The sequence below is a fragment of the Callorhinus ursinus genome, unplaced genomic scaffold (genome assembly GCF_003265705.2).
Source record: "Callorhinus ursinus isolate GAN/ISIS: 27379988/994484 unplaced genomic scaffold, GSC_fseal_2.0 scaffold2, whole genome shotgun sequence".
In the NCBI taxonomy this organism is placed as follows: Eukaryota; Metazoa; Chordata; class Mammalia; order Carnivora; family Otariidae; genus Callorhinus; species Callorhinus ursinus.
Window position 1 is genome coordinate 36,116,404 of NW_027397064.1, and position 23,534 is coordinate 36,139,937.

Genomic DNA, 23,534 nt, shown 5'->3' on the forward strand with positions numbered 1-23,534 from the left:
GGCTGGCAAAACCGAAGACATTTACTGGCTCTTTGCAGAGAAAAATGTGCCAACCCCCACTCCAACCCCGGCACAGGGACCACTCGCCTCAGAAATTGAGTGTTGTCTTTGAATTACCTATTACCTGTGCTGTACTTTGATCTAGACTTAATTAGATTAATATGGTAATTCTTGCTTCTATTATTTTCTCCAGGAGAAAGTAGAAGCTTAGTTAGCTTTCTTGGTATGTTTTTAATTAAAAAGAAAAATGCCCTCTTGAAACAATAGTTTGTTTGTATTCAGACTTTTTTTTTCTCCCTTTAGGAATCACTGTGGAGAAGGAAGCCATATGTTTGTATTTTAAATCATTTGCCTTTTAAACTGGATTTTTAAACTCCAGATGTGGACTCAGGAACAGTTAAAATGTACTTTTGATGTTCTCCAAGAGCCATAGTGGGGGAGGAGAACTTTACCTCTTATAATTGAGAGTGAAACAGAAATCTTAATATTTTCTATTTCCCATTGTGTGCTAAAAATACTATTTTTAGTTTCTTTGAGTAGATAGTTTGGATTAATATGGGGATGGAAATGGCTTTAATTTTATGGAACGCCAATTAGAGCAATTGAATAAATATATTTTGAAGATACACTCAATTATTACAAATGGAAATTATAAAATTGAAACATAAATATCAATAATATCTACCTATCTAATATTTCTCACTACTCTAGAAAGTTCTCTCTAAAGCTAAGTCTGGTAATTTCAGTGTGAGTTATGGGTTTGGGTGAGTGAGTGAGTGTGTGTATGTATGTGTGTGTTTCCAGTGTTCACGTCTGCCTCCCACTCTTGGACTTCCAAAGTCATTTGAGTTATTCTAAAACTCCTTCTTGGCCTGGCGTTCCTTTTGTTCTTGGAAGAAGATGGGCATCTTGAACTGGTTAGTGAGGGGCAGAAGGGAGGTCAGTCAACACATGTGATCTTTTGTCTGAAAGTTAGCTTTATTTTTCTCTTTTGATTCTCTAGAGAGAAAGAATTAAGACTGAAGACACTTGTTGATAAAGATTTGTGAAGAAATTCACGAGTGTATAACTTTAGAAAACATTGACGGTGACTCAGTACCTAAGCCCTCTAAAGACCTCCAACATTTTCTGAACAATATCATAAATTATCTAGAGGTGAACACAATGGTAAAATTCCCATTTTTCAGAGGGAAAAACTGAGGCCACTGGTTGTTATTTGGCTCGCTGGCTCTTAGTGGGGGTAGAGATAACTGTTTTTCCCGGCTCGGTCTGAGGTGCGTTTCATTTGCCTATCCTATTCTTGAACAGCACTTGTAAAATCACATGTCATTTCTACAGTTATATTTAGGATATAGCCTGAGATACTGTATAAACACCCTGTGATAGAATACTGAAGTCTGCTGCCCAGGTAATTATTGTGTGGGTCTAGTATCATATCATTTGCATTATCTAGATTAGAATGTATCACCCACTTCAAAGTTGGTCTAGAAGAGGGAGCTCATTGTGTACAGGCCCAAAAGAGTATTGCCTCATGGTTCCCCTTTGGGTGAAGAACTTTTTGATATGCAGAAGTCCGTGGAGCTTTCGTTCTTGTCTGAAAACATTTTTAACTGGTAACTGTGTTGAAACGCTAAGGCTTTCCCACGCCCTCACCCCCAAAATACCTTCACAATGTGCTCTGTTTTCTTTTTTAGAATTTCATGAGCAGTATCTGGAATTGCCATCTTAAGTGAATGTTTGTCACGGAACTGCCTGATCTTGAGATGGGTCTAAATGCAGATGTATCTAATGAGCACTTTCATTTTCCTTCTTATATGCAAGGGGGTAAGTTTCTCTGTTGAGCCTCTCACTTCTGGTTTTAATCTGTTTTTAGCTCCTTGATTAGTGTGTGGCTTGGGAAGGTTGGCATTAAGCCATTTATTTGCAGTTCACTTCTGGGGGGAAATGTGTGCACCCCTACTTTTTAGGACACAAGGCTGTGGTTCTCCTGAGTTTAGGTTAGTGGTGAGTGTTGAATGAATGAATGATCCCGTGCCACTTTCTGCTGTGTCTCCTCCTTCCTGGCCGTCATTCTCACTTCCTTGCTGTTCACCTTCTTTCCTCATCCTGCAGTCTTTACCATGAAGACAGGACGGTTAGGACACGATTCATTTTTTTGTTATATAAATAGCCGGAATGAAAGGATTGGTGGTGGGAAAAATTGCCAAGTTTTTTTTTTTCTTGTTAAATATGTACAATCAAGAATTGTGTGACTGATAGCTCAGTGTGTCCTGACATGAATAGACCTGAAACAGCTCCCTCCCGGTCTCCAGTCAAGAAAATAGTACAAAAAGAAAAGCTTGCTTATTATTTTATTTTTTTGTAATTGCAAGAGTTTAGACTGGCTTTCACTGGGACAGCTGTTAAAAGACTTGCATAGGAAGTGACTGTTCATGTGGGTTCTTGGTTTAAGTCTCTAGCTTTGTTGAGCCCAAGGGAGGCAGAATATGATTCCCAACATTGATCCTGGGTGCATCCACCTTGGGCCATCTACAGATGCCCATGAGCAGCTCTGCAACATTTTTACCCCCAACTTCCACCTCCAAGAGGGTTTTGCAAACTGTATATGCCCTCGCACAGTTTTTAGGTTGACATCTGAAGTTTTCCATAGTAAAGTTAGAAAGGTGCAAAGGATGTAATTCCTGGCATAATGTGAATATTGACTTTTAAAATGAAAAAGTTGTATCACTGTTTGAATTGTATTGAATGGAATTTAAACACTATTGTGATTCGACGTGCCCCATCATCACTTACAAAACACACGGGCAAGCACTTCTGTAATAGTTGGAAATTTTACATTGTTCTCTTTTCTCCTTGAACTCATACTTCCATTCTACTTCCTCACACAGAATTTTATCCAAATATAATACATTGAAAACCCCCCCAATTATCCTGTGATACTTTGCAATAAGAATATGATCCTAGGGTGCTAAGTGTTAAATAAATTTCTGGATTGAGTTTATCTTTGTCATAATTATTACACTACCACTTATCAAAGCATAAATATATTACAAAGACTGATAAATTATTGATAAAACATGCAAAATAAGACATTCTTATTGGAAGTGTGTTTCTTGATATCTTGATGAGGCTTGCTTTCATATCTTAAATTAATTTAGGTATTTATGGATATCCTATCTTATTGACGGAATGATGAGTAAAGGAAATTAATTGAAGGAAGGGAGGTGTGAGTTCAAGGAAGTTCTCCTGACTCAAGTATTTTGAGAACTCTCTTTGCTACCAGGACATTTTTACACCTTAGGGGCAATTCCCTTGGTCAGAATCAGGAGGGGTGAGAAGTAAATCTACCTTTTGAGGGAAGATCATGAAGAGGAAAGTGTGAACAAAGAACAGTGTGACCCCTCAGCCACAGGCACATGCCTTTTGGCAATGTGTGCCTCTGGAAGCTGAGGGTCTGGAACCTGATACCCACAGAACAACCTGTGCCTGCAGACCCTTCACAAAGTCTTCATGGACTCCAAGGCTCCAAGGCTGCCTGGGTGCAGCCCACTTTTCTAGAGAAGCAAGTCTGGGAGAGCTGATGTCATCACAGCTGGTGGCCTGTGTTCCCGTGCCTTCGTAGTCCCATCAGTTGGCCAAGTACGGGTCACTGGGTTACCTCAAGTGGGAATGACAAGACACGTTAGTCAAGTCTCATGAGCAGTACAGATTGCCTTCGAAAGCATGTGCTTGCAGTTTTGAAAAACTAGGCTAATATGTGTTAAAACTTTAACTTTCAGAGGTAAGGTAGAGGGATATGTAAATAGGTCTTTATATATATTCTTCCCTAAAACATGTTTTAAATTAACTAATCATTAATTAACTAATTCATTAACATTTCTTTCATGATCTCTGTGTTTCTGTAGGACAATTCTAGTATGTAGATACTTGATGAAAAGTCGGTTTTGTGTGCATGAATGTTTGGGCAGCTTACTTCTCCAACATTTGAAGCTTTATTTGGTGTTCGTGAAGACTTCCTCTCAGGCATGTTGAATCCGGTTTCTGTGTGTCCTCCTTATATTCCACTCTGTGCAACTGATTGAATAATAGCAGGATGTTAGTAATGGTGTTCCTCATTAGATTTTAAAGCTTAATTAGAATTTGGTGTATTCAAAAGCTAATTTCTTGTATTTAATATAAGACCCAGGTCCTGCTTTATAACTGATTTTTGGTAAACCAGTTGCTTGAGGGAGTACATCTGACAGCTACTTTGGTTTGTTTGTTAATTCCTTTTTTTTAAGATTGTATTTATTTATTTGACAGAGAGAGAGAGAGAATTAGCAGGGGGAGCAACAGGGGGAGAGGGAGAAGCAGACTCCCTGCTGAGCAGGGGGCCCGATGTGGGGCTTGATCCCAGGACCCTGAGATCATGACCTGAGCCAGAGTCAGACCAGACACTTAACCAATTGAGCCACCTAGGTGCCCTGTTTGTTAAGTCCTGAATTAGCTAACAAGTCCCCTGAGTTTGTAAATGAAAATTGATATTATATCTGGACAGTTACTTTACAAAAAAATGAGGTGCGATGTCTAGCTATAAAATTCAAACTGATTTACGCTTGCATGTGATGTTGAATGGATTTGTCTGGCTTTTCTGTGCAGTGCTTCACCAGCATTAAAAATGGTTCTTCAAAGAGAATGCTGGGATCTGATGACTAGTGTTGCTGGTTCCTCTCTCGCTCAGCTCTAGACCAAACAGAAACATGCATTCTCTGCCAAGTATTCTGTGATGTCACAAGGCGGGCCCTACAGCACCATGACTTTTTCTTATACTTTTCCTTTTCTGGCTGAAGGAGATTTAACCTCTTTCTTGACCATTCTACACCTTTCTTTCTTTTTTTTTTTTTTTTCATTTGGAGGATATCTGTAATATTATATAGGACATCTAGTAATATAAAATCCTTTTAAAAATAGATTTTAGTTTTTAGAGCAGTTTTAGGTTCACAGCAAAATTGAGCAGAAGGTGCAGAGTTCCTGTATACTCCTTGCCCCCCCAACTGACCTGGCCCCCATCCGTTCCCCACTATCTATGTCCAAAACCAGACTGGTGCATTTGTTACATCCAGGTACCTGCATTGACACATCATTATCATTCAAAGTCCATAGTGTACATTAGGGTTCCCTCTTGGTGTTGTACATTCTGTGGGTTTTGACAAATATTTAATGACATGTATCCAACATTATAGTATCATACAGAGTAGTTTCACTGCCCTAAAAATCCTCTGTGCTTTGCTTATTCACCCTCTGTCCCCCCTGACTCCTGGCAACCACTGATCTTCCCATTATCTCCCTAGTTTTGCCTTTTCCAGAATGTCATATAGTTGGGTAGATTCTTTTTAAAAGGGATATAACAGGATAAGAAAATTTTGGAACTTTAGGGAGTCTTAGAGAGTTTCTATTATGTGGCCTTTTCATGCTTATCAAAGTTAGATATTTTCCAATAGTTTGAATATTTTCCAACCTGTTCAGCTTCACAGGCAAAAGAGTACTTTGCACTGTTTAAAATCAAGTTAAATATTTCTGGGAGAAGTAAAAAGAAGCATTAAAAAAAAAAAACAAGGTGGAGGAAGTAGAATGAAATTCTTTCTGTCCTTAGGAATTCCTTAAAGATTTCTTTAAGCCAACTTTGGTTGCCATTTTGATAGCATTTAGGGAGATCTTGGGTTAAATAAAAAGAGATTGCTTTCAAATTGAGAGAACTGGTATCAACTAGAAATATGCTCAACTTTATTGCCAGGTGGAGTTGGAATCTATTAAGGCAAAAGATGTTTGGAAGGATAATGTGCTTTAATAGTATCGTTGGAGAACTCTTGTAAAGAAGCAAATGCAAGTATGTACATTCTGTGGGTTTTGACAAATATTTAATGACATATCCAGCAGTGGTCCCACGGAAGTGTTCTCTTCCTTGTGCACAATTGGTCAGCTTACCATTTTATTTTATAAATTAAGGCGGTAGCACTCTCGGGCTCCCCCGGAGTTAGCTGTGGGTCAGGCGTGTCACGTGGCGGATGGAATGGTCAAATGACTCACACTGTCACTTAGTGATAAAGTTGGCAGAGGGCTCCCAGAGGTGACTATGCTGAAACCCCTTCTTTGTATCAGAATTTGATACTGTTATCATTTTATTGATTTCTTTAAGCTCTGCACAGGTTCTGATCTCAGCCATAAATGGGGTTTTGTGTTTTCTTTCCTCTTTGTTTTTCTGTAACCCATGTAACCAGGGTCTATTTTGCAGGAACTTGTGAGGGGGGCATGCCCGAGACTAACAAACAGGGCCAAGTCTTTGGGGCTGTGACGCTAGGCTGTTAATAGCATAAGAGACTCTCAGTTGTGGAAGTTAAGTCATAAAGCCACAGAAGGATGTAGGTTCTTGAGAAAGTAAAAATCTACTTAGCATGTTTATGAGAGAGTAGTGAGAGTCATTACCCCTTTAGAGCCACGCATTAAAGCTCCAACATCCAGTTAGACTATTTCCGATAGTTTGGCAAGTCACTTTAACCCATGGCTTCCTACACTTTGAACCCATTTTCTCTGGTTGCTCCATCGCAGGCAGGCTGCTGTGTATGGATCATAATCCAGAAGTGGAACAGGTGGGGGCTCTGTGCCACATGTAGCATTTTATGGCATTAGACCTGCTTCATCGGTTAACTCTTGGCCGCCATGGTCCCAGCCCCATTCCTGTAGCAGGAGGGTTTGTGGAACTTGTTGGTGGATGTTTTTGCAGTGTGACCCATCAAGGGCCACAGGCATTATGTAACTCAAACTCTCTAACTTTTCATCACTTCCTGCGGAATGTGTTGTGGATGGATTGAGGGGTTTGACTAGAGACTAGTGGGTGATACTCAAACTTGCTCAGCAGGTGAAGCGCCTGGTTGGGCGTTGAGACGCACATTGCTTGGAGTACCATGAAACTGGAAGACTACCACTTCTGTCTTATGAAAAAGGCCCCATGTAAAAGCAGAAAATAGATTTCTCTTGTGAGTGTTGCTGGTCTTTAGATCTTAAAATTTAACAACTTAAAATTGTGTAAGGAATCATTTCTAGGATTTTGTTTCAACACACACAGGTAGTTTTTGACTACATGATGCCTTAATTTCTTGTTAGCTCATATGGTGATGGATGCTAAGGTTTTAGAGGAACTAATGGGAAAGTTTACAAAAGAGCAAATGTCTTATATAATTTTATTATTATTATTATGTTGTTGTTGTTGTTATTTTCCTTTTGAGAATTGGGAAAAGAACACCATTGCTTGATTTTCATGGGTAGGCAACTTGGACCTGGTCATAGAATATGGATGTGTTAAGGGATGATAGTTGGAAACCTCTAGACCAAATGGCAGGGAAAACTCAGAGAAATCCTGATTCCCCCGCCAGAGGCCCAGGACCCTTGTTCATTCTCCTCATGTGATTCTTTGATGTTGCTTGCAAGTGCATTTCACTAAAGTGAGTTCCATCTCTTAATGTCACAAGGTATAGATGTCTGTCCATGTTTGGAGGTACTTTGGGAGTTGATCTTATACCAAATGAACAGGTTACACATTTGTTCATATGAGGATACTTTATTTTCTCCAGAAAAATGTAGACATTTCAATATTTTAGATTATATCAAATCATCTTAGTTTTAGTTTGCCTGTACCCTTCAATCCAGCAAGGGAACAGTGTCCTGGACCTCTTTTGGAGATAATTGTCTGATTGTCTATTCGTTTTCTTCCCCTTGGCGAAATGCGAGTTACCTTGCTTAATTAAAACGAGAAAACCATTGTCAGCCCTTGTATAAGGCGCCAGCCCCTAGGTAATTCACATCAAATTTCTTTTGAGGTTTGTAATTTCCAAAACCAGTAATAGGACGTAAAGTGTGTCTTTTGCTGAATCTAGCAGCAGATGTGTTTGTAAAGTGAGGAAATGGTGTTGCTAACTTGCTAACTGTATTTTGAGGGATAATGTGATGGGGTGTAGTTTGACTGGTATTTCCTCTCTTAAAGAAATGCAGGCAAACTTTTTTCCTTGGAATTTAAAATGTATATATTACTTGAAAAGCCTCCTGGGAATTTGAAACTGCTACTTGCTTGCTTATAACTTTCCCTCATTTTCTTCCCAGCAGCGGAAAGGAAGTTTAAATCTTGTTTAAATCCGCAGTAAACTTCCTACAGCATGAGACTCATTGGTCAGTGCTAATTCCAAATCCGTATTGGGTCTAAAAATCATACAAAATGATTCTGATACGAATGTGGAGACTGTGCTGTTGACCGTGTTTTCCGGGGGACTGTATTACTTGGAGGCGTTAGAGAAAGACTGAAGAGGCTTGGTGAGGGACAGTTGCTGTTGGTGTGTGTGTAGTTTGCTAAACTGAGCAGTGTGTAGTGATAGGCTGGTGGCAGGTAGGCGGCTGTGTGTGTGTTAAGAGTTTGAGGATGAGGGGCGCCTGGGTGGCTCAGTCGTTAAGCGTCTGACTTCGGCTGAGGTCATGATCCCAGGGTCCTGGGATCGAGCCCCGCATCGGGCTCCCTGCTCAGCAGGAAGCCTGCTTCTCCCTCTCCCTCTGCCCCTGCTTGTGTTCCCCCTCTCGCTGTGTCTCTCTCTGTCAAATAAATAAAATCTTAAAAAAAAAAAGTTTGAGGATGAGTCTGGCATTTGGAGAGAGGTAGTTTACTGTTATCTATCTATCCATCCATCTATCTTATTTTTCTCATATGTGGAGATTGGATAGAGGTAGCTCACTCAGTTCCGAGACTTCCAGGTGGGGCTGTTGGGGTGGTTTGGATGGGGCATGATGAACCCCGGGTGTGTATGGCAGACCCAGGGGCCACCCTGGGAAGTTGAGGGGCATGACGTTGGGAATGTTAGCAGGTTGGCAGGAGAGGGATTGAGCCCAGCTTTTTACCTTCCTTTTATGTTTGGGGAAGGTGAAGGTGAAACGGTCGGAGTGGAATGAGCAGGAATTAAGATAGTAGTTAAACAGTGGAAGTGGGTGAGTTCTCTGAGTAAGAGGAGAAGCCAGATGGATGATCAGTGAGAGGAGCCCCTACTTTTCTAGGCAGAGAACACACTATGGGTGTCTGCTATTATGAATTAAAAATATAGCAGCTTCCATATTATTGTTTGGCAAGTTAACCAGTGGTGTTCTATATCTGTTTAGAAACTTTTGTAGTTCTCTTAGAAGAGTCCCTTGTAGATTTTTTTTTAAAAGAGAAGGAAACATCACAGGAATACATCTATAGACGAGTATTTTTGTGTAAGCTTCTAAGCTTCACTTAGATTACCCCTCACCCAGGTTCATTTCTCCTGCCAGCACATAGGGACTGGTGACAGAAGTTGGTGACCCCTTCTCAGAACTTGGTTGTCCTTCTCTGACCAGCCCAGGTGACACCAAACTGTACTGGTTAAATTTCCTTACAGTGAGGCCTAAAAATTTAAAAAGCCCATTATGATGAATTGCCCTAGGAACAGACAAAATGGCATACAGTTTATTTTTCCACCAATAAATACTGAGTCCTGTAAAATTTCATGTCAGTCTTTGGGCTGAGCCCCCTAGATACAGTCTTTCAATACCTGTTTTATTGAAATTTCAGTATTAATCTTTGTGTTTCCATATAAAGCAATTCAAGTAAAAAATTAATAATGAAACAGTTCCTAACATGATGTGCCTTTTTAATTATAGTAAATAATGTTTCCCTACCAAAAAATTGCATTTTTTTTTTAAGATTTTATTTATTTATTTGACACAGAGAGAGCACAAGCAGGGGGGGTAGCAGGGAGAGGGAGAAGCAGCCTCCCCGCTGAGCAAGGAGCCGGACACGGGACTCCATCCCAGCCCTGGGATCATGACCTGAGCTGAAGGCAGACATTTAACCGACTGAGCCACCCAGGCGCCCCCCAAAATTGGGTTCTTAATAGAAACTCAACTATTAAAAGTGTAAGAAATTAAGTACTTGGATGACAATACTTACCAAGAAAGTCTATATTTAATAATTTATGGCAACAATTTCTCAAAAAAAGTTTAAAGTAGCAATGAAGTCATTGGAATCCTTGTCACCAAAGTGGATTTTTAAAATTACATTTCCCTCTTTCAACTGTGTTTACAGCAATAAAGAAACAAGAAGGCGGCGGGTGGCGGGGAGGTAAAGCTTGGGAACTGTACCAGGCTTATGTAGGTCAGGGCAGTGTCTGATAAGGGAGGAATTCTCATTTTGGTATGGAGAGATTTCCAATATCTCATATTTCAAAGAATAACTCAAGGATATCAGTATTGTATTACTTAACCTGGCGCCAAATGTGGCAGGTTTTATGAAGGAAGAACACGGCTAATGACCTTCTTTCCTGCTCTGCCGCATCTGCCTATGGACAATATACTGTCTCCCCAGTTCACTGAAAGGAAGGGGATGTTCTTCCTGGAAGTATTTTTATGAGCCTGGAGAGCCAATGTCGTGAACAGTACCAGGGCTTAAGAATTAATACAAAGAAGATTCTAGTAGTCAAAGACTTTTTCAATAAAGAAAAACAAAATCATGGCCGGAGAGCTTTAGGAAGACAGTAGCAAAATGGAAGGATGGGAAGAAGAAAGAATAACTATGTTGGGAATGGATTGGTAACACGCAGCTGTTAATTGGCAAGTTAACCGGCCAATTAGTGGTTGATATGGGTAGTTGGCTGTGTTTATCAAGTGACGGTGATACTCCTGGGCAGCTCTTCCTGTTTCAGTAACCGAGCCAGTGAAAGAACACCTCCTAGCCCTCTGACATGTTCTCGGTGCCGCCTGTCAAGACCATGAACATGGCCCGGCAAGGGCTCGAGGCTTTTACACCCTGCCGTCCATCTCCACGTAATCTGCCCCGACCTTGAACTGTAGAGTCAGCTCAAAATCTGCCCCGACCTTGAACTGTAGAGTCAGCTCAAAATCTCTCCATTTCTCTCTTGAGTTTGTGATCCAGGCACAGGTAACTGAAAACAGATGTGCTGCGTGAAAACTGCTAGTGTTCACGTTGAGCTCTTGGTGATGGGGGGTGGGGAGCAAACCTTTGTGCTTTGGTTGTAGGCACAGTTTTCTCATCTCAGCAATCTTAGCCCACGTTCCAGCCAGGTACTTTCCTTTTTGTTTCTTGGAGGGATTGCTGACTGAGGTGGAGGGGAGCCTCGCCCCCTTTTCCTTTACGCTAATCTTTTTCTCCCGTTGCCGGTTTCCTGTCTGTAGCCTGCACACGGCCCCCTGGGACCCAGGGTGATTTCTTTTCCAACCTAGAAATCGCCTCTTCTGATTCTTCTGTTCAACACTCATTAAGCTGTTCAGCAGCCCTAGGGACAGAGTGAATTGGCAGACCTGTCACATGCTCGGTTGGGCTAAAAGAGGGCAGTGATTGGGCAGCAAGAGAAATCAGGTGGTTTAAAGACAGAAGTGTTGCATAAACCAGAAGTCCGACCGAGGACCAAATTCTCATGGCGGTGATTGCTGACGGGATGGCCACAAACCTTTTTTGAGCATCCACCATGTGAGGAGGGCAGGGGAGGTGCTAGGGAAGTGGTGGGGAGGGGGGTGCCCTACCCTGGGCTTCACACTCCAGCGGCGGCAGGGTGGGGGCACATGGAAGTAGAGAAGCCACAATGCAGGGCAGCCCGTGTACCCGGCCAGAGGCCACTCGCATGGCAGTTGGGGGCTGGGGGTGGGGGTCAGAGAGCATCCAGGGAAGGATGTTTCCTGAAGAGCAACTTGGTGGAGGATATGCAATTTGAGCGGGTTTTTCAATGCCTCATGGTCGGAGACTGACACACTGGGAAGAAGGATGGAGGGGGCATTTGGGGCGGAAGTCAGCCAAGCAAGAGAGAAGGAAGAATCTCTGTGCAGGGTATTCCAGGAGCAATTTGACTGGAGCTGAGGGTTCGCCCAGGAGTTGTGGGAGGTGGATTGGAGAGAATGGGCCGTGCCAGAGTGTGCAGGCCCTTGGAAGACCACTCATGGGTTTGGATCCTGTGCCGAGCCACAGAAGGCTTGATCATGGGTGGGAGACATGCAAAGTTGTGTTTTAGGACAAATAATCCAACCACGATGTAGAGAACCAGTGCCTTGTTTACTGCCTGGACTGTGCGATACTGTTTCTCAGCCATCTTCCAGTTAGAAATGCAGTTTTATTGTGCACAGGCAGGGCCCCTGGCATTGTATTAGGAAGTGACCATCACAGTCTTGTTAGTTAGGAGAGGGAAATGCTTTTTCATCTTCTCTTAAATCCACAGGAGCAATATTTTATCAGTCTTTGAAACGTGGGCTGAATGATGGATATGCAATTGTCTCTTAAATACGGCACTGCTAAGCTCAGCCCTGCAATCATGTGGTTATGAAATATAACCCAGCCTGAAACCATAAGAAAAAAAAACCCTCTTCGTCTGACCTGCTCACAACACACCATGCGAGAACCTAACTTTTGAAGGGATGTGGGAAAACTGGAAAACCACTGACAGCACGAAATGCAAATGAGAATTCCATGTGTAGAGATTCTTCTCTCAGAGCTTTTGGTATTTTCTTCTCTTGAATGTTTGCTCCAGACCACACCACCTGTTTCTGCTCCAAATGTTTCCAAGGCCAAAGGTCTCTGCCTCAGAGATTTGAGGCACTTGCTTGCTGCTGACCCACATGTCATCCTTGGGGGAACGGAAAAGGATGGAGGGGAAGAGAAGATGGGCAAAGGGGCCTTTTGGTCTTTCTAGTTAATAAAAGCTAGGGCCACAGAGCAGTGCCTTGATTGGAAATCTTCATCCAGAAGCATCTGGTCTCCTGGCAATGTACCTGGAAGTTGGGGAATCTCGGGGAAAGGGGTGTAATGCATTGGTATTAGTGTTGCTTCAGCTCAGCAGAAGAAATGCCCATTGCCCACGGTGATGCGTGAAGTAGTTGGTCTGCCTTACCTGGAGGTCCTTTGCCAGGTCGGCTTAAAGCTGGTCCAAAAGAAACCTGAAGTTTGATTTTGACTGGTTACCACTGGGTGCTGAATGGGGCTGGTCAAACCAGGATTTCATTCATTGCAGAAGCCAGGTGCTCTTCAGACTATGGACCTGGGGTTAGCAGTCATAGTGAGAACAGAAGTGGACAGAGGGAAGGAGCAACGTAGAACCAGTGAATTTTCCTCAGGGTCCTGTAGACAGAGAAGTAGCCATTCAGCTGTCTCTGACCTGGGACCTCTTATCCCTTGTGATATATTCTGACTTCCCCTTTCATTCACCAATCTCATTTCACATTCATGAAAAGTGAAAGTCCTCTGTTTTCCTTGTCATTTCATTCCCATTTTCCACGGATATGTAGTAGCTGTTACATGATGGCTTACAGACTCTTTATTCTTTTTTTTTTTTTTTTAAAGATTTTATTTATTTATTTATTTGGCAGAAAGAGAGAGCACAAGCAGAGGAGAAGCAGGCTCCCCACCGAGAAGGGAGCTGGATGCAGGGCTCAATCCCAGGACCCTGGGATCATGACCTGGGCTGAAGGCAGAGGTTAATGACTGAGCCACCCAGGTGCCCCCAGACTCCTTATTCTTAAGTGATATGACAAACCATTGATTTAAAGAATACGTGGAACTTTCCCTGTGTTATTAGGAGGACCCTCCATTGTTTGCTGTGATTGCCCCACTCCCAGTTCACTCTCTCAGCTCCTTGCCTTCATCTTTCTGCCCCCCACCCCTACCCTTCTTGATGGCTCTGGAGACATTCTAAGCAGTGGTTCTCAAAGTGCGGTCCTCATGTCAGCAGAATCAGCACCAGGGTAAATTGTTTGAAATGGAAATTTCAGGGTCCCATCCAGGATCTACAGCATTGGAAACTCTGGGGGTGGGCCCAGCCTCCTGTGTTTTAACAAGTCTCTTAGGTGATTCTGGTGCATGCTAAATTCTAGGTGTTTGAATTTTTTTTTTTAAAGATTTTATTTTATTTATTTGACAGAGAGATAGAGAGCACAAGCAAGCAGAGAGGCAGGCAGAGAGGGAGAAGCAGGCTCTCTGCTGAGCAGGGAGCCTGACGCGGGGCTTGATCCCAGGACCCCAGGATCATGACCTGAGCCGAAGGCAGCCGCTTAACCGACTGAGCCACCCAGGCGCCCCTAGGTGTTTGAATTTAAGGAACACTTATCAACAACCAGTGGCTTATGAAGAGCCTTGATCTTTCCCTTTGCAAGTGATGAAAATAAGTTTTGTTTCTACCTGGGTGTACATCCAAGTTGTAGAAAAAAAACAGAATCTGATGCATTTCATCTTCATTTCTATTCATTGTTGACAGTTTCTGTATTAGAATGGGGAAGCTCAGGGCGCCTGGGTGGCTCAGTCGTTAACCGTCTGCCTTCGGCTCAGGTCATGGTCCCAGGGTCCTGGGATCGAGCCCCGCATCGGGCTCCCTGCTCAGCGGGAAGCCTGCTTCTCCTTCTCCCACTGCCCCTGCTTGTGTTCCCTCTCTGTTGAAAAATAAATAAAATCTTAAAAAAAAAAAAAAGAATGGGGAAGCTCAGCACTTTGCAGTTTAACAGCTAGTTAAACACCACTTAACCCCTTAGCACTCGCCAATTGCTTTTCTTCCAAGCATGTTTCCATCCCCACCTTCCCCACCAATACCCTTCTGATTTGTGCACTCACTATTAGGCTAATTTGCTGCTCTGGGAGACAGTGTTAAGATGATTCTCTGATTAGGTGGGAATTGATTAAGCAGAAGCTGCCTTATTCTGTGGCTAGATCAGTGGAAGCAATGAGCAAACTCCTCATTCCGAGCCTCGTTCCATTTTGCTGTTGCTTCAGTTAGGTTGCTTTTCTGTTTGTGGCTCATTAGCATTGGTGACTCCTGAATGCCTATTCTCATCCTAGAGTCTTTCCAGTCATATGTGAATAATATATGCTCAGAATCCCTAATAATGGTGGCTTCTTGTTGTCTTGAATGCTGGTGACAGGCGAATAGCAAGATGAATATGCAGCTTGTGGGTAGAAATCACACTTGTTGAAACTCCCTGGGCCTTCTCGCATACTCACTCCCCTCCCACCTCTTTTGGGGGCCAGGTCCTGGCCTGGCCTCTGGGTTGCAACGCCTGAGTTTGAAACCTTAAGTTACTTGACTTCTCTAGGCCTCAGTAGCTTCTTTGGAAAACCTGGGCAGGCATAGTATTTACTCCAGAGGGCAGGAGGGGGTTTTGATGGAGATAACGTATGCCAAGGTCATTTGCAGTAGTGCTCCCCAGACATGAGGCTCCCTCTCTGTTTTTCAGACCTTCCCGCTCCAGTATACCCTCTTGCAGACCCCTCTCCTAGCTTAGTGTCTCCCTTTCTTGACTTCCCATAGAACTTTGTTGGTTTCCTTTTCTGACACTTGACAGTTATGTGCCTGGTGTTACAAATACAATTTTACGCTCTCCTTTTAGACCGTGAGCACCTCCAGGCTAGGCGATGGCTTGGTGCCCCCTCTCTCTTCCAGAGCTGTGGCTTCCAAGCCAGGACAAGCGTCACATTCACCTGGGGAGCTTTGAAAAAAATCCAGATTCCTGGGTTCTAGCCCCAGAGAACATTCTACTGTGTTGGATTTTAGAAACCTAGATTTTTTTTTAATTTTAATTTTTATTTATTTATTTTTAAAAAAATTTTATTTATTTATTTGACAAAGAGCGAGCACAAGCAGGGGGGCAGCAGGCAGAGGGAGAGGGAGAGGCGGGCTCCCCGCTCAGCAGGGAGCCCGATGCACGACTGAGCCACCCAGCTGGCCGATAGGAACCTAGATTTTTTTAATTTTTATTGTTTAAAGATTTTATTTATTTTTTTGACAGAGGGAGACACAGCGAGAGAGGGAACACAAGCAGGGGGGAGTGGGAGAGGGAGAAGCAGGCTTCCCGTGGAGCAGGGAGCCCGATGCGGGGCTCGATCCCAGGACCCCGGGATCATGACCTGAGCCGAAGGCAGATGCCTAACGACTGTGCCACCCAGGCGCGCCAGAACCTAGATTTTTTTTTTTAATGACTGCCGCAGATGCTTCTGCGGCAGGTGGGCCTCAGACCCCAGTTTTAGAATGGATTCTGTAAGGCAGTCGTTTCCAGCTCTGTCAAATTCAACATCTCCTTTTATATATTTTGCAACGTCCTCTTTACTTCCTGAAATGAAACTCATTAGACCTCACTTACACACAATATTAAAAAAAAAAACAAACCCAAAAACATTAAGACTCCAACTGTAATATAAAGGAGGAGAAACCTGAAAATAATTTGTAGCTTGTATTTCGGTATGTGCATAGCTATGTTAGAAGGCACAATGAAATAATCAGATAAATTAGGTTTAAGAAATACTGAACTGGGTATTATCAATAATTATGTATATAAAGCCTTAGAAATAAGGGCTAATAAGCCTTTTTATGTATATCATGAAGAATAAGACTACTATAAATGTAGACCAATACAGGTGTGTTATAGAGGTGACTCATTAATCATGAGTGACATTCCTGAAACTGTCATGATTTTTGGAGATGGTAAACAAATTCTTGGCAAATTTCTGAATAGAAGAAAGCACATCCTTCTCTTGATTCATAGGGTAATCAGATTCCTAGCAAATTTAGTGTATTTAAAACTGAACAACATATTTTTGGTGGTGCCTGGGTGGCTCAGTCGTTAAGTGTCTGCCTTCGGCTCAGGTCATGATCCCGGGGTCCTGGGATCGAGCCCCACGTCAGGCTCCCTGCCCTGTGGGAAGCCTGCTTCTCCCTCTCCCGCTCCCCCAGCTTGTGTTCCCTCTCTCGTTTCTCTGTCAAATAAATAAATAAAATCTTTAAAAAAAAAAAACAAAAAAAACTGGACAACACATTTTTATGAAATGCAGAGTTAAGATCTAGACTCAGACAGTTAAATAAACTTTGTTTTTTCTCCTTAATGAGAGTTGTGTGGGACCTGGGACAATCCATCAAGAGAGACCTTCGGAGTCTAGCCTTCCTGCTCCCCGCTTCCCAAATGCCAGCAGAGCCCTGTAGTCATTATCACAACCAAAAGCCCCTTACCCTGTTCCAAAGCCTGGAGGGACAGTGCCACTGCACTGAGAGTCAAAGCCACAGTGACAGAAAAACCTAGACTCTCGTCAGTGCACACCAGGTTGCCCCTAGGACATCGTATTCTGTACGCATTTGGTGAATATGAATTAATTACCAGACTTTGAATACTTCATATAAATGGCATGTATGTTAAAAAAAAAAAAAAAAAGCAAAAACAGACAACAAAGTTTATGGGTGTAAGGTTTTTTTTTTTTTTTCTAAACCAGAATTGGCTTTTGCTCTTAGTCACATTATAGAAACCTTGGGGTACTTAAAACTGCAAAAGAGCTTCATTGCACCTCAGGTTCTCCAGAAACATACCGATGTGGAATTTGGGGTGCAAGATGCTCACTGGGGAGCAATATCTAGGAAGGGAAGGAAGCAGGAATGGGTAGAGGAGGAGGTCGCAAAGGCCTCAGCCAACCTGCTGGGAAACCTTCCAGTGACTGCAGTCCTAGTGCCCTGCTTTGTGCCAGAATTGCTGACCTCAGGCACTGGATGCGGATGGTTACATGCAGAGAGGCAGGACGGGGTGGTTTCGGGGAGGCTACTCTTTGCAGCTGAGGCGGACCCTGAGGGAGCTGGGCCTGGGGGCATTGTGCTGCCTGCACCCCCTGCATGCCCCGGCAAGTCCTTACACAAATAGGGATGTGGGCAGCTCACCTCTGGGCTACCTCAGGGTTTGTGTGTATCCTCACTTGGGCCTCACAGTAACCCTAGGAGATAGGCACGATGATCATTCCCATTTCATAGATGAGGAAACTGAGGCTTAGAGAATTTTCACTCACTTCCCTGGTTTAAGTACCTAACTGGTGTCTCGGTGAGGCCTGGGTGACAGGCCTTCCAAATGCCAAGTTCCCTCAGTGATGTCCATGTGGGCTTGACAATTCTCTTCCCTCCCTCCTTTCCTTCCTTCCCATTCATGGGGTTGGTGTGACGTGCTGTACCCCATCTTGGAGTGGGACACCTGAGCTGCTAAAGCCTGTCTCATTCATCTTGTTTCCTTTGTGGTTGGTTGAAGAGCTTTTAGGTGGATTAGCACAGTGCGGTAGAAATAGCTGAGTCCTTTTAAATTCCTAGCTTTTATCACTTGGTCAGCTTAAGGAATTAATTTAAAAAATCCTTGACGTGCCTGATTGCTGCTTGTTTTGTGATAAGATTTTCCTTCCAGGTTGTTTCTGGCATCGACAAGGACATTTGATTTAGGGGCCCTTGGAAGGAGTGCCCTGGGCCTTCCAAGATATCACTTCCCAGGCCCCTGCCAACTGGAGTGTGTGGGGAGCCTCTGGCCCACAGCTGCCTGGGGAACCCGAGGTGTGTTGTGGGGACCTGTGGCTGCTAGGCACACTGGCTTGGCTTCTCGCCGGGCGGCGGGGAGGCTGCAGTCTGTCAGTGGCCCGTTGAAAAGGCTTTCAAATCATTTCCAGGTCTCCCAGGGAGAACTACTGTCTTTAATCAAAGGCAAGGCACTTCTGCTACTTCATGTTGGAATAATTTTGGCTTTTTAACAAATCAAAGGGGAATAACTACTAGGTGTGAGGTTGGCCATAGGCAAGTCTGGTGGATTGTAAGCCTTATTTTTTTTTTTTGGATTGTAAGCCTTATTAACTCCGACAGAGGAAATAAACACAACAGGAGCATAGTTTTTAATAGGTTTGTTTAAGGTTTCTGAGGCAAGAATTCTTTAAAATAATCTAATTTTTTTTAAAAATTACAAAAGATAGACTCACTGTAACAATGAAACTACCTATCCCCTCCATTGTCATCGTACCCTTAAGGACATCAATATTGAGGCGCCTGGATGGCTCAGTTGGTTAAGTGTCTGCTTTCAGGTCAGGTCATGGAATCGAGTCCTGCATCGGGCTCCCTGCTCAGCGGGGAACCTGTTTCCCCCTCTGCCTGCCATTCTCCATGCTTGTGCTCTCTCTCTAATAAATAAATAAAATATTTTTTAAAAAAAATAAATAAACAAAAAAGGACATCAGTATTAACAGTTGTGTGCGTTTCCTCTTGCTGGACAAACATGGACAAATATATTCACCCATGTTTTTTTCCCCCTTCTTTTTCAATAAAAATAGGATTCTAAATGTTTTATACATTTCTTTATCCACAAAATAGTGTATTATGGACACCCTCTCCCCGAGGTCAGTACATAGCTTCATAATATTCTGTAATGTAGATGTATTGTGATTGATTCAACCATTTTCCCTATCATTGGCATTCGGCTTGTTTCCACTTTTCACTATTTAAAAACAATGCTGCGGGCGCCTGGGTGGCTCAGTTGGTTAAGCGACTGCCTTCGGCTCAGGTCATGATCCTGGAGTCCCGGGATCGAGTCCCACATTGGGCTCCCTGCTCGGTGGGGAGTCTGCTTCTCCCCCGACCCTCTTCCCTCTCGTGCTCTTTCTCTCTCAAATAAATAAATAAAATCTTAAAAAAAAATAAAAACAATGCTGCAAGGAACATCAGTAGTTTTAATAGTGCTTCTACAGGTACCCTGAAGCTGGGAATAAGGAGCTGAACAAGACTGAGATGCTCCCTGCTTTCTAGAAGTTTACCATTGTAGTGGGGGTGGGAGCTGTGTATAAACAGGTAAAACAATACGTGAAATAGGAAATGGCAGTTAGAGGTAAGCGATCTGAGAAAAACAAAGTAAGATGCTGTGTTGGAGGAAGGGCCTCTTTCAGGAGGTCAGTGGAAGCTGAGATCATGGGATCGAAGACACAGCCCTTTGGACACCTGCAGTGAGAGCTGCCCAGGTGAGGGAGGTTATTTTCTTGTCCTCGGGTCATTCATTAATGCAGGCTGCCAGACAACCTTTTGCAAAAGTGGTAGCAGTCACATTCCACCCAGAGGTGTCCCCGAGGCCGGTTCCTCAACACCTTCCTCAGCTTTGGGTGCTGTTCGTTTTTCAAAATGTTGCCAATCCAGTACGTGAGAAATGGACCTTTCCCTCAGTGCTAATGAAGTTAGACAGCTTTTTCTGTGTTCATTGACTTTTTCACATTTCTCTTCCTTCACTTACTTATTCATTGACTTATTCGTTGCTTATTCACTGACTTTGCCGTTAAGAGAACCTGGGTTTTCTAGCCTCTTCTGACAGTCACGTAGGTGTTCTTTGTCTATCAGAGCCTCACATGTCCTGACTTAACTTCCTTTTCATCTTGCTGCTTCTGAGACTTCTTTCCTTCAGCCTCAGAGAGACTCAGTCCTCGTTAATTAATCCTTAGGGATTATGGACCTAAGGCCTTTGGCCTCTGAGCTTTTCAGAGGCCTAAAAACATGTCTGAAAATCAGGAAAAAAGCAGTTTTTATTGGCTTCTTGAATACTAAAAGAAAACTGTAAAATCGAAGGTAATATATATTTAATCAAACACCTATAAAACATAACTTTATGTTAACTAGTCATTTACAACTCAACTCAATGTATAGTTATTTTTAACTCAAATAAAAGTAATGTTGGGGCCCCTGGTGGCTCAGTCGGTTGGGTGTCAAACTCTTTTGATTTCAGCTTAGGTCGTGATCTCAGGGTCGTGAGATGGAGCCCCACGTCGGGCTCTGTGCTCAGCGGGGAGTCTGCTTTAGATTCTCTCTCCCTCTCCCTTTGCCCCTGCCCCCTGAAACAAACAAATAAATCTTTAAATAAAAGTGATGTATATTTAGTGAGGGGGGCGGCTATATTTTCACATTTTTAATATGGTGTGGGACCAGACTTCTAAATGAGGCAATGGTCTGTGGCCTCAGAGATTTTAAGTCACCCTCAAATCTCCCCAAATTCTTTTGTCTCCCCCCAGAATTCTTAAAAAGAAAACATTCTCTCTTCCACTTATCTCTCAGGTTCCTTCATTTCTCCTTTTCTTTGTTCTACCTTTAGTTTCTCTGCATTATTGCCTCCGGGTCACTAGGAGGTCTGCATTCGGGCTTCTCCCACCATGCCACTGGACTGATCTAGCTCATTTTCTGATGGCTCCCTGATCCAGCTCTCACCTTAGCCTGGAATTCTCTGGGATGGTTGACCTCACTGATTACTTCCTTCTGGAAGCTCTTTGCCCATTTTCTCTTAGTTTCCTTCTCCCTTTCTGACCCTTTTTCCTCAATCTCCCACCTCCCAACTCAATGTTGGTTCCTCAGAGATCCTTCCCTGACTCCTCTTCCTTAGCTAATTTCAGCAATCCCTTTGTCAGATACCCTGTTTGCTGTATGCTGCCTCCAGTCCTTTGTAGAGGAAAAAAATATGTAAATTTTCAGAAGAATCTGCACACCCCTCCCACCACCACAGCTAAACAAAACAAACCTTAAAAGGTATTGCCTTAACTCTAGGGAGTGTTTTAAAACTGTGATTTGCAACCCATTACTGGGTAATGGGCTATGATTGCATTTTTAAAAAATAAAATAGAACAGAAAATATAGTTTTATATCACATGCAGTAAGATATTGTTTTGTGAAACTTTTATTAAAAATGCATAGTTGTGTGTGTCAGAACTGGCCTCATAATTGGGCAGTTGGACTTAGGAGGAATTTCAAGATGGCGACAGCAGAGCGCTGAGCCGTGAGCGGGACCATTCTGGGCGTGGGGCCCAGGGCAGCTGCACAGCTTGCAAACCCATGAAGCCGTGGGGTGTGTATGAACTGGGTTCAGATGTAAAGTTATTTTCTTACCATGGGTCACAGGCAAATAGGTTTGAAAGCCACTGGTTCTAACATGTGACAGAATTCACACAAAAGGGTAGCTGTGGAGCCCCAGGGTGGAGTAGCTGCTTCTGACTGCAGGTACTCCTCCTCTGGTCTGCTCCCCTCCAGCTTGCAGCTGTCTTTGTTCCTGCGGTGTCGGTGCCCATTTGGCCATGTCTGGCGCCCGTATCTCAGCTTTCTCACCTTCAGCCGTCCCTCTCCCTGCATCAGTTAGCAATCTGGGGAGCACCCCTCCTGGGGGCCCCTGGGGAATAGCTTGGACTCTGCCTACCACGAAATGCTAAGGTTTCTCTTACTTCCAACCTAGATGTCTCTCCTCAGCATTAGTCTACTTATTACTTCTTAGAAGTTATACCTGGATGTCCCTGATGTGCCTCAGACTCATTTTCCACCTCACCCTTCCCGTCGCCCTCCAAACCTGCTCTTCCTCCTATATTCGTTGCTTTGGTTAGTGCCACTACTGTTTACTCAGTTGGCCAAGTTAAAACTGTGGGGGTTATTCTTTATTCTTCCATTCCTCCTTGTTCTCCACCTCCTCACACGCCATCAGCTGCCAAGTCTCGTCGGCTTGGCCTCCTACATAACCGCTCTGATTCTGTTTTCTCTTCTCCAAGTCTGCCAGAGAATCTGACTCCTGGGCAGGGCATTCAAGGCCCCTTACTCTGGTCCGCCCCTGCCTGCCATCCTCAGCTCCTGCCCTACGCCATCAACCCCTGCTCCAGCCACAGATCCGTTCCTCTAAGTTCTCAGGCTTCTCAGTCGTGAACAATAGCCCCTCCCCCTTCATTCCCTGGTACGTTTGGAAATGTGCGGGGTGTTCCGTTTGTTATAATGATTGGGGGTTGCTACCAGCAATTAGTGGGTGAGGTCAGAGATGGCAAATAACCTGCTGTGTGTGGGACAGTCTCTGAGATGGGGACCTGTTCTGCCCAGAATTTGTGGATAGCCACCCCGTTGAGACACAGAATGGTGCCGTTTTATGCCTTGGTCCTTTGTACCTGCCTCTCCCTTGGCCCGAGATGCTCCTCCTCGACCTCTGCCTGGGGACCTCCTGCATATTCTTGGAGTCCCAGTTTCATAACGCCTCCTACTCTCGGAAGCCTCCTGTGCCCCTTTCCACAGCGATGTCAACCCGTTCACACACCTCATTCCAGGGTGCTTGTACCTCCCGTGGAACACTTCTGTGAGCGTGTCTTTCCTCGCAGGAAGGCTGGTCTTCTTCCACTTTGTACTCCTGCCACCTCCCTAATGCCATCAGGCAGTGGGTGTGCAATTAGGTAAAGAGGGCGGAGTGGCGGTGGTGGCAAAAGAAACCTTAGCTTTGCAGGTGTGCGGTTCTTGGATTGGGCTTTCCTTATTACACATGAATTTTGCCTTCTCTGTCCTCCCCCGCCTCTCCCCCCCCCCCTTCTCAATTGCAGCTTTTCTAACTCTGGCATGCGCTTCTTCATTACTACAGATTGGCTCTCTTCCATGCTTACAGTCATCTGTGGTTCCTCGAGGCATCTACGAATTGAAATAGATCTTGGCCATCTTTGCTCCCGAGGTGTGATTGCGGTAGTTACAGCTCCTGTTTCCAAGGCAACAACAGCCTTCTGGTTATGAGTCGAATGCTTTTCTGAGTGAATCTCCATTAGGAGAGAGGCGTCTTAGGGCTTGTATCTCCATATTCAAACTTTCCCTACTTTATTGCTTATCAAAGGCCAGTTTCCATGAGACCAGGGCAGGGATGAAATATTACTCTGCTCTGGCAATTTTGAAACTTTTGATTGAAGCATGCTATACATATAG

General features: G+C 43.7%; 1 protein-coding gene across 7 annotated transcripts in view; it reads left to right on the forward strand.

Annotated features, from left to right (window-relative positions):
* ANKRD44 (ankyrin repeat domain 44) overlaps positions 1-23,534 on the forward strand; it is a 321,875-nt gene that overhangs the window by 16,091 nt on the left and 282,250 nt on the right. The window contains exon 2 of one of the 7 annotated variants that reach the window (XM_073880874.1): positions 1,695-1,824. The exons of 2 other annotated variants lie outside the window; for them this stretch is intronic. In XM_073880874.1, coding sequence (XP_073736975.1) covers positions 1,774-1,824 — 51 coding nt within the window. In that variant the 5' untranslated portion in view covers positions 1,695-1,773. Of the gene's footprint in view, positions 1-1,694; positions 1,825-23,534 lie in introns of those variants that run through there. 4 more of the 7 variants (XM_073880866.1, XM_073880832.1, XM_073880871.1 and 1 more) reach the window with 4 other exon arrangements.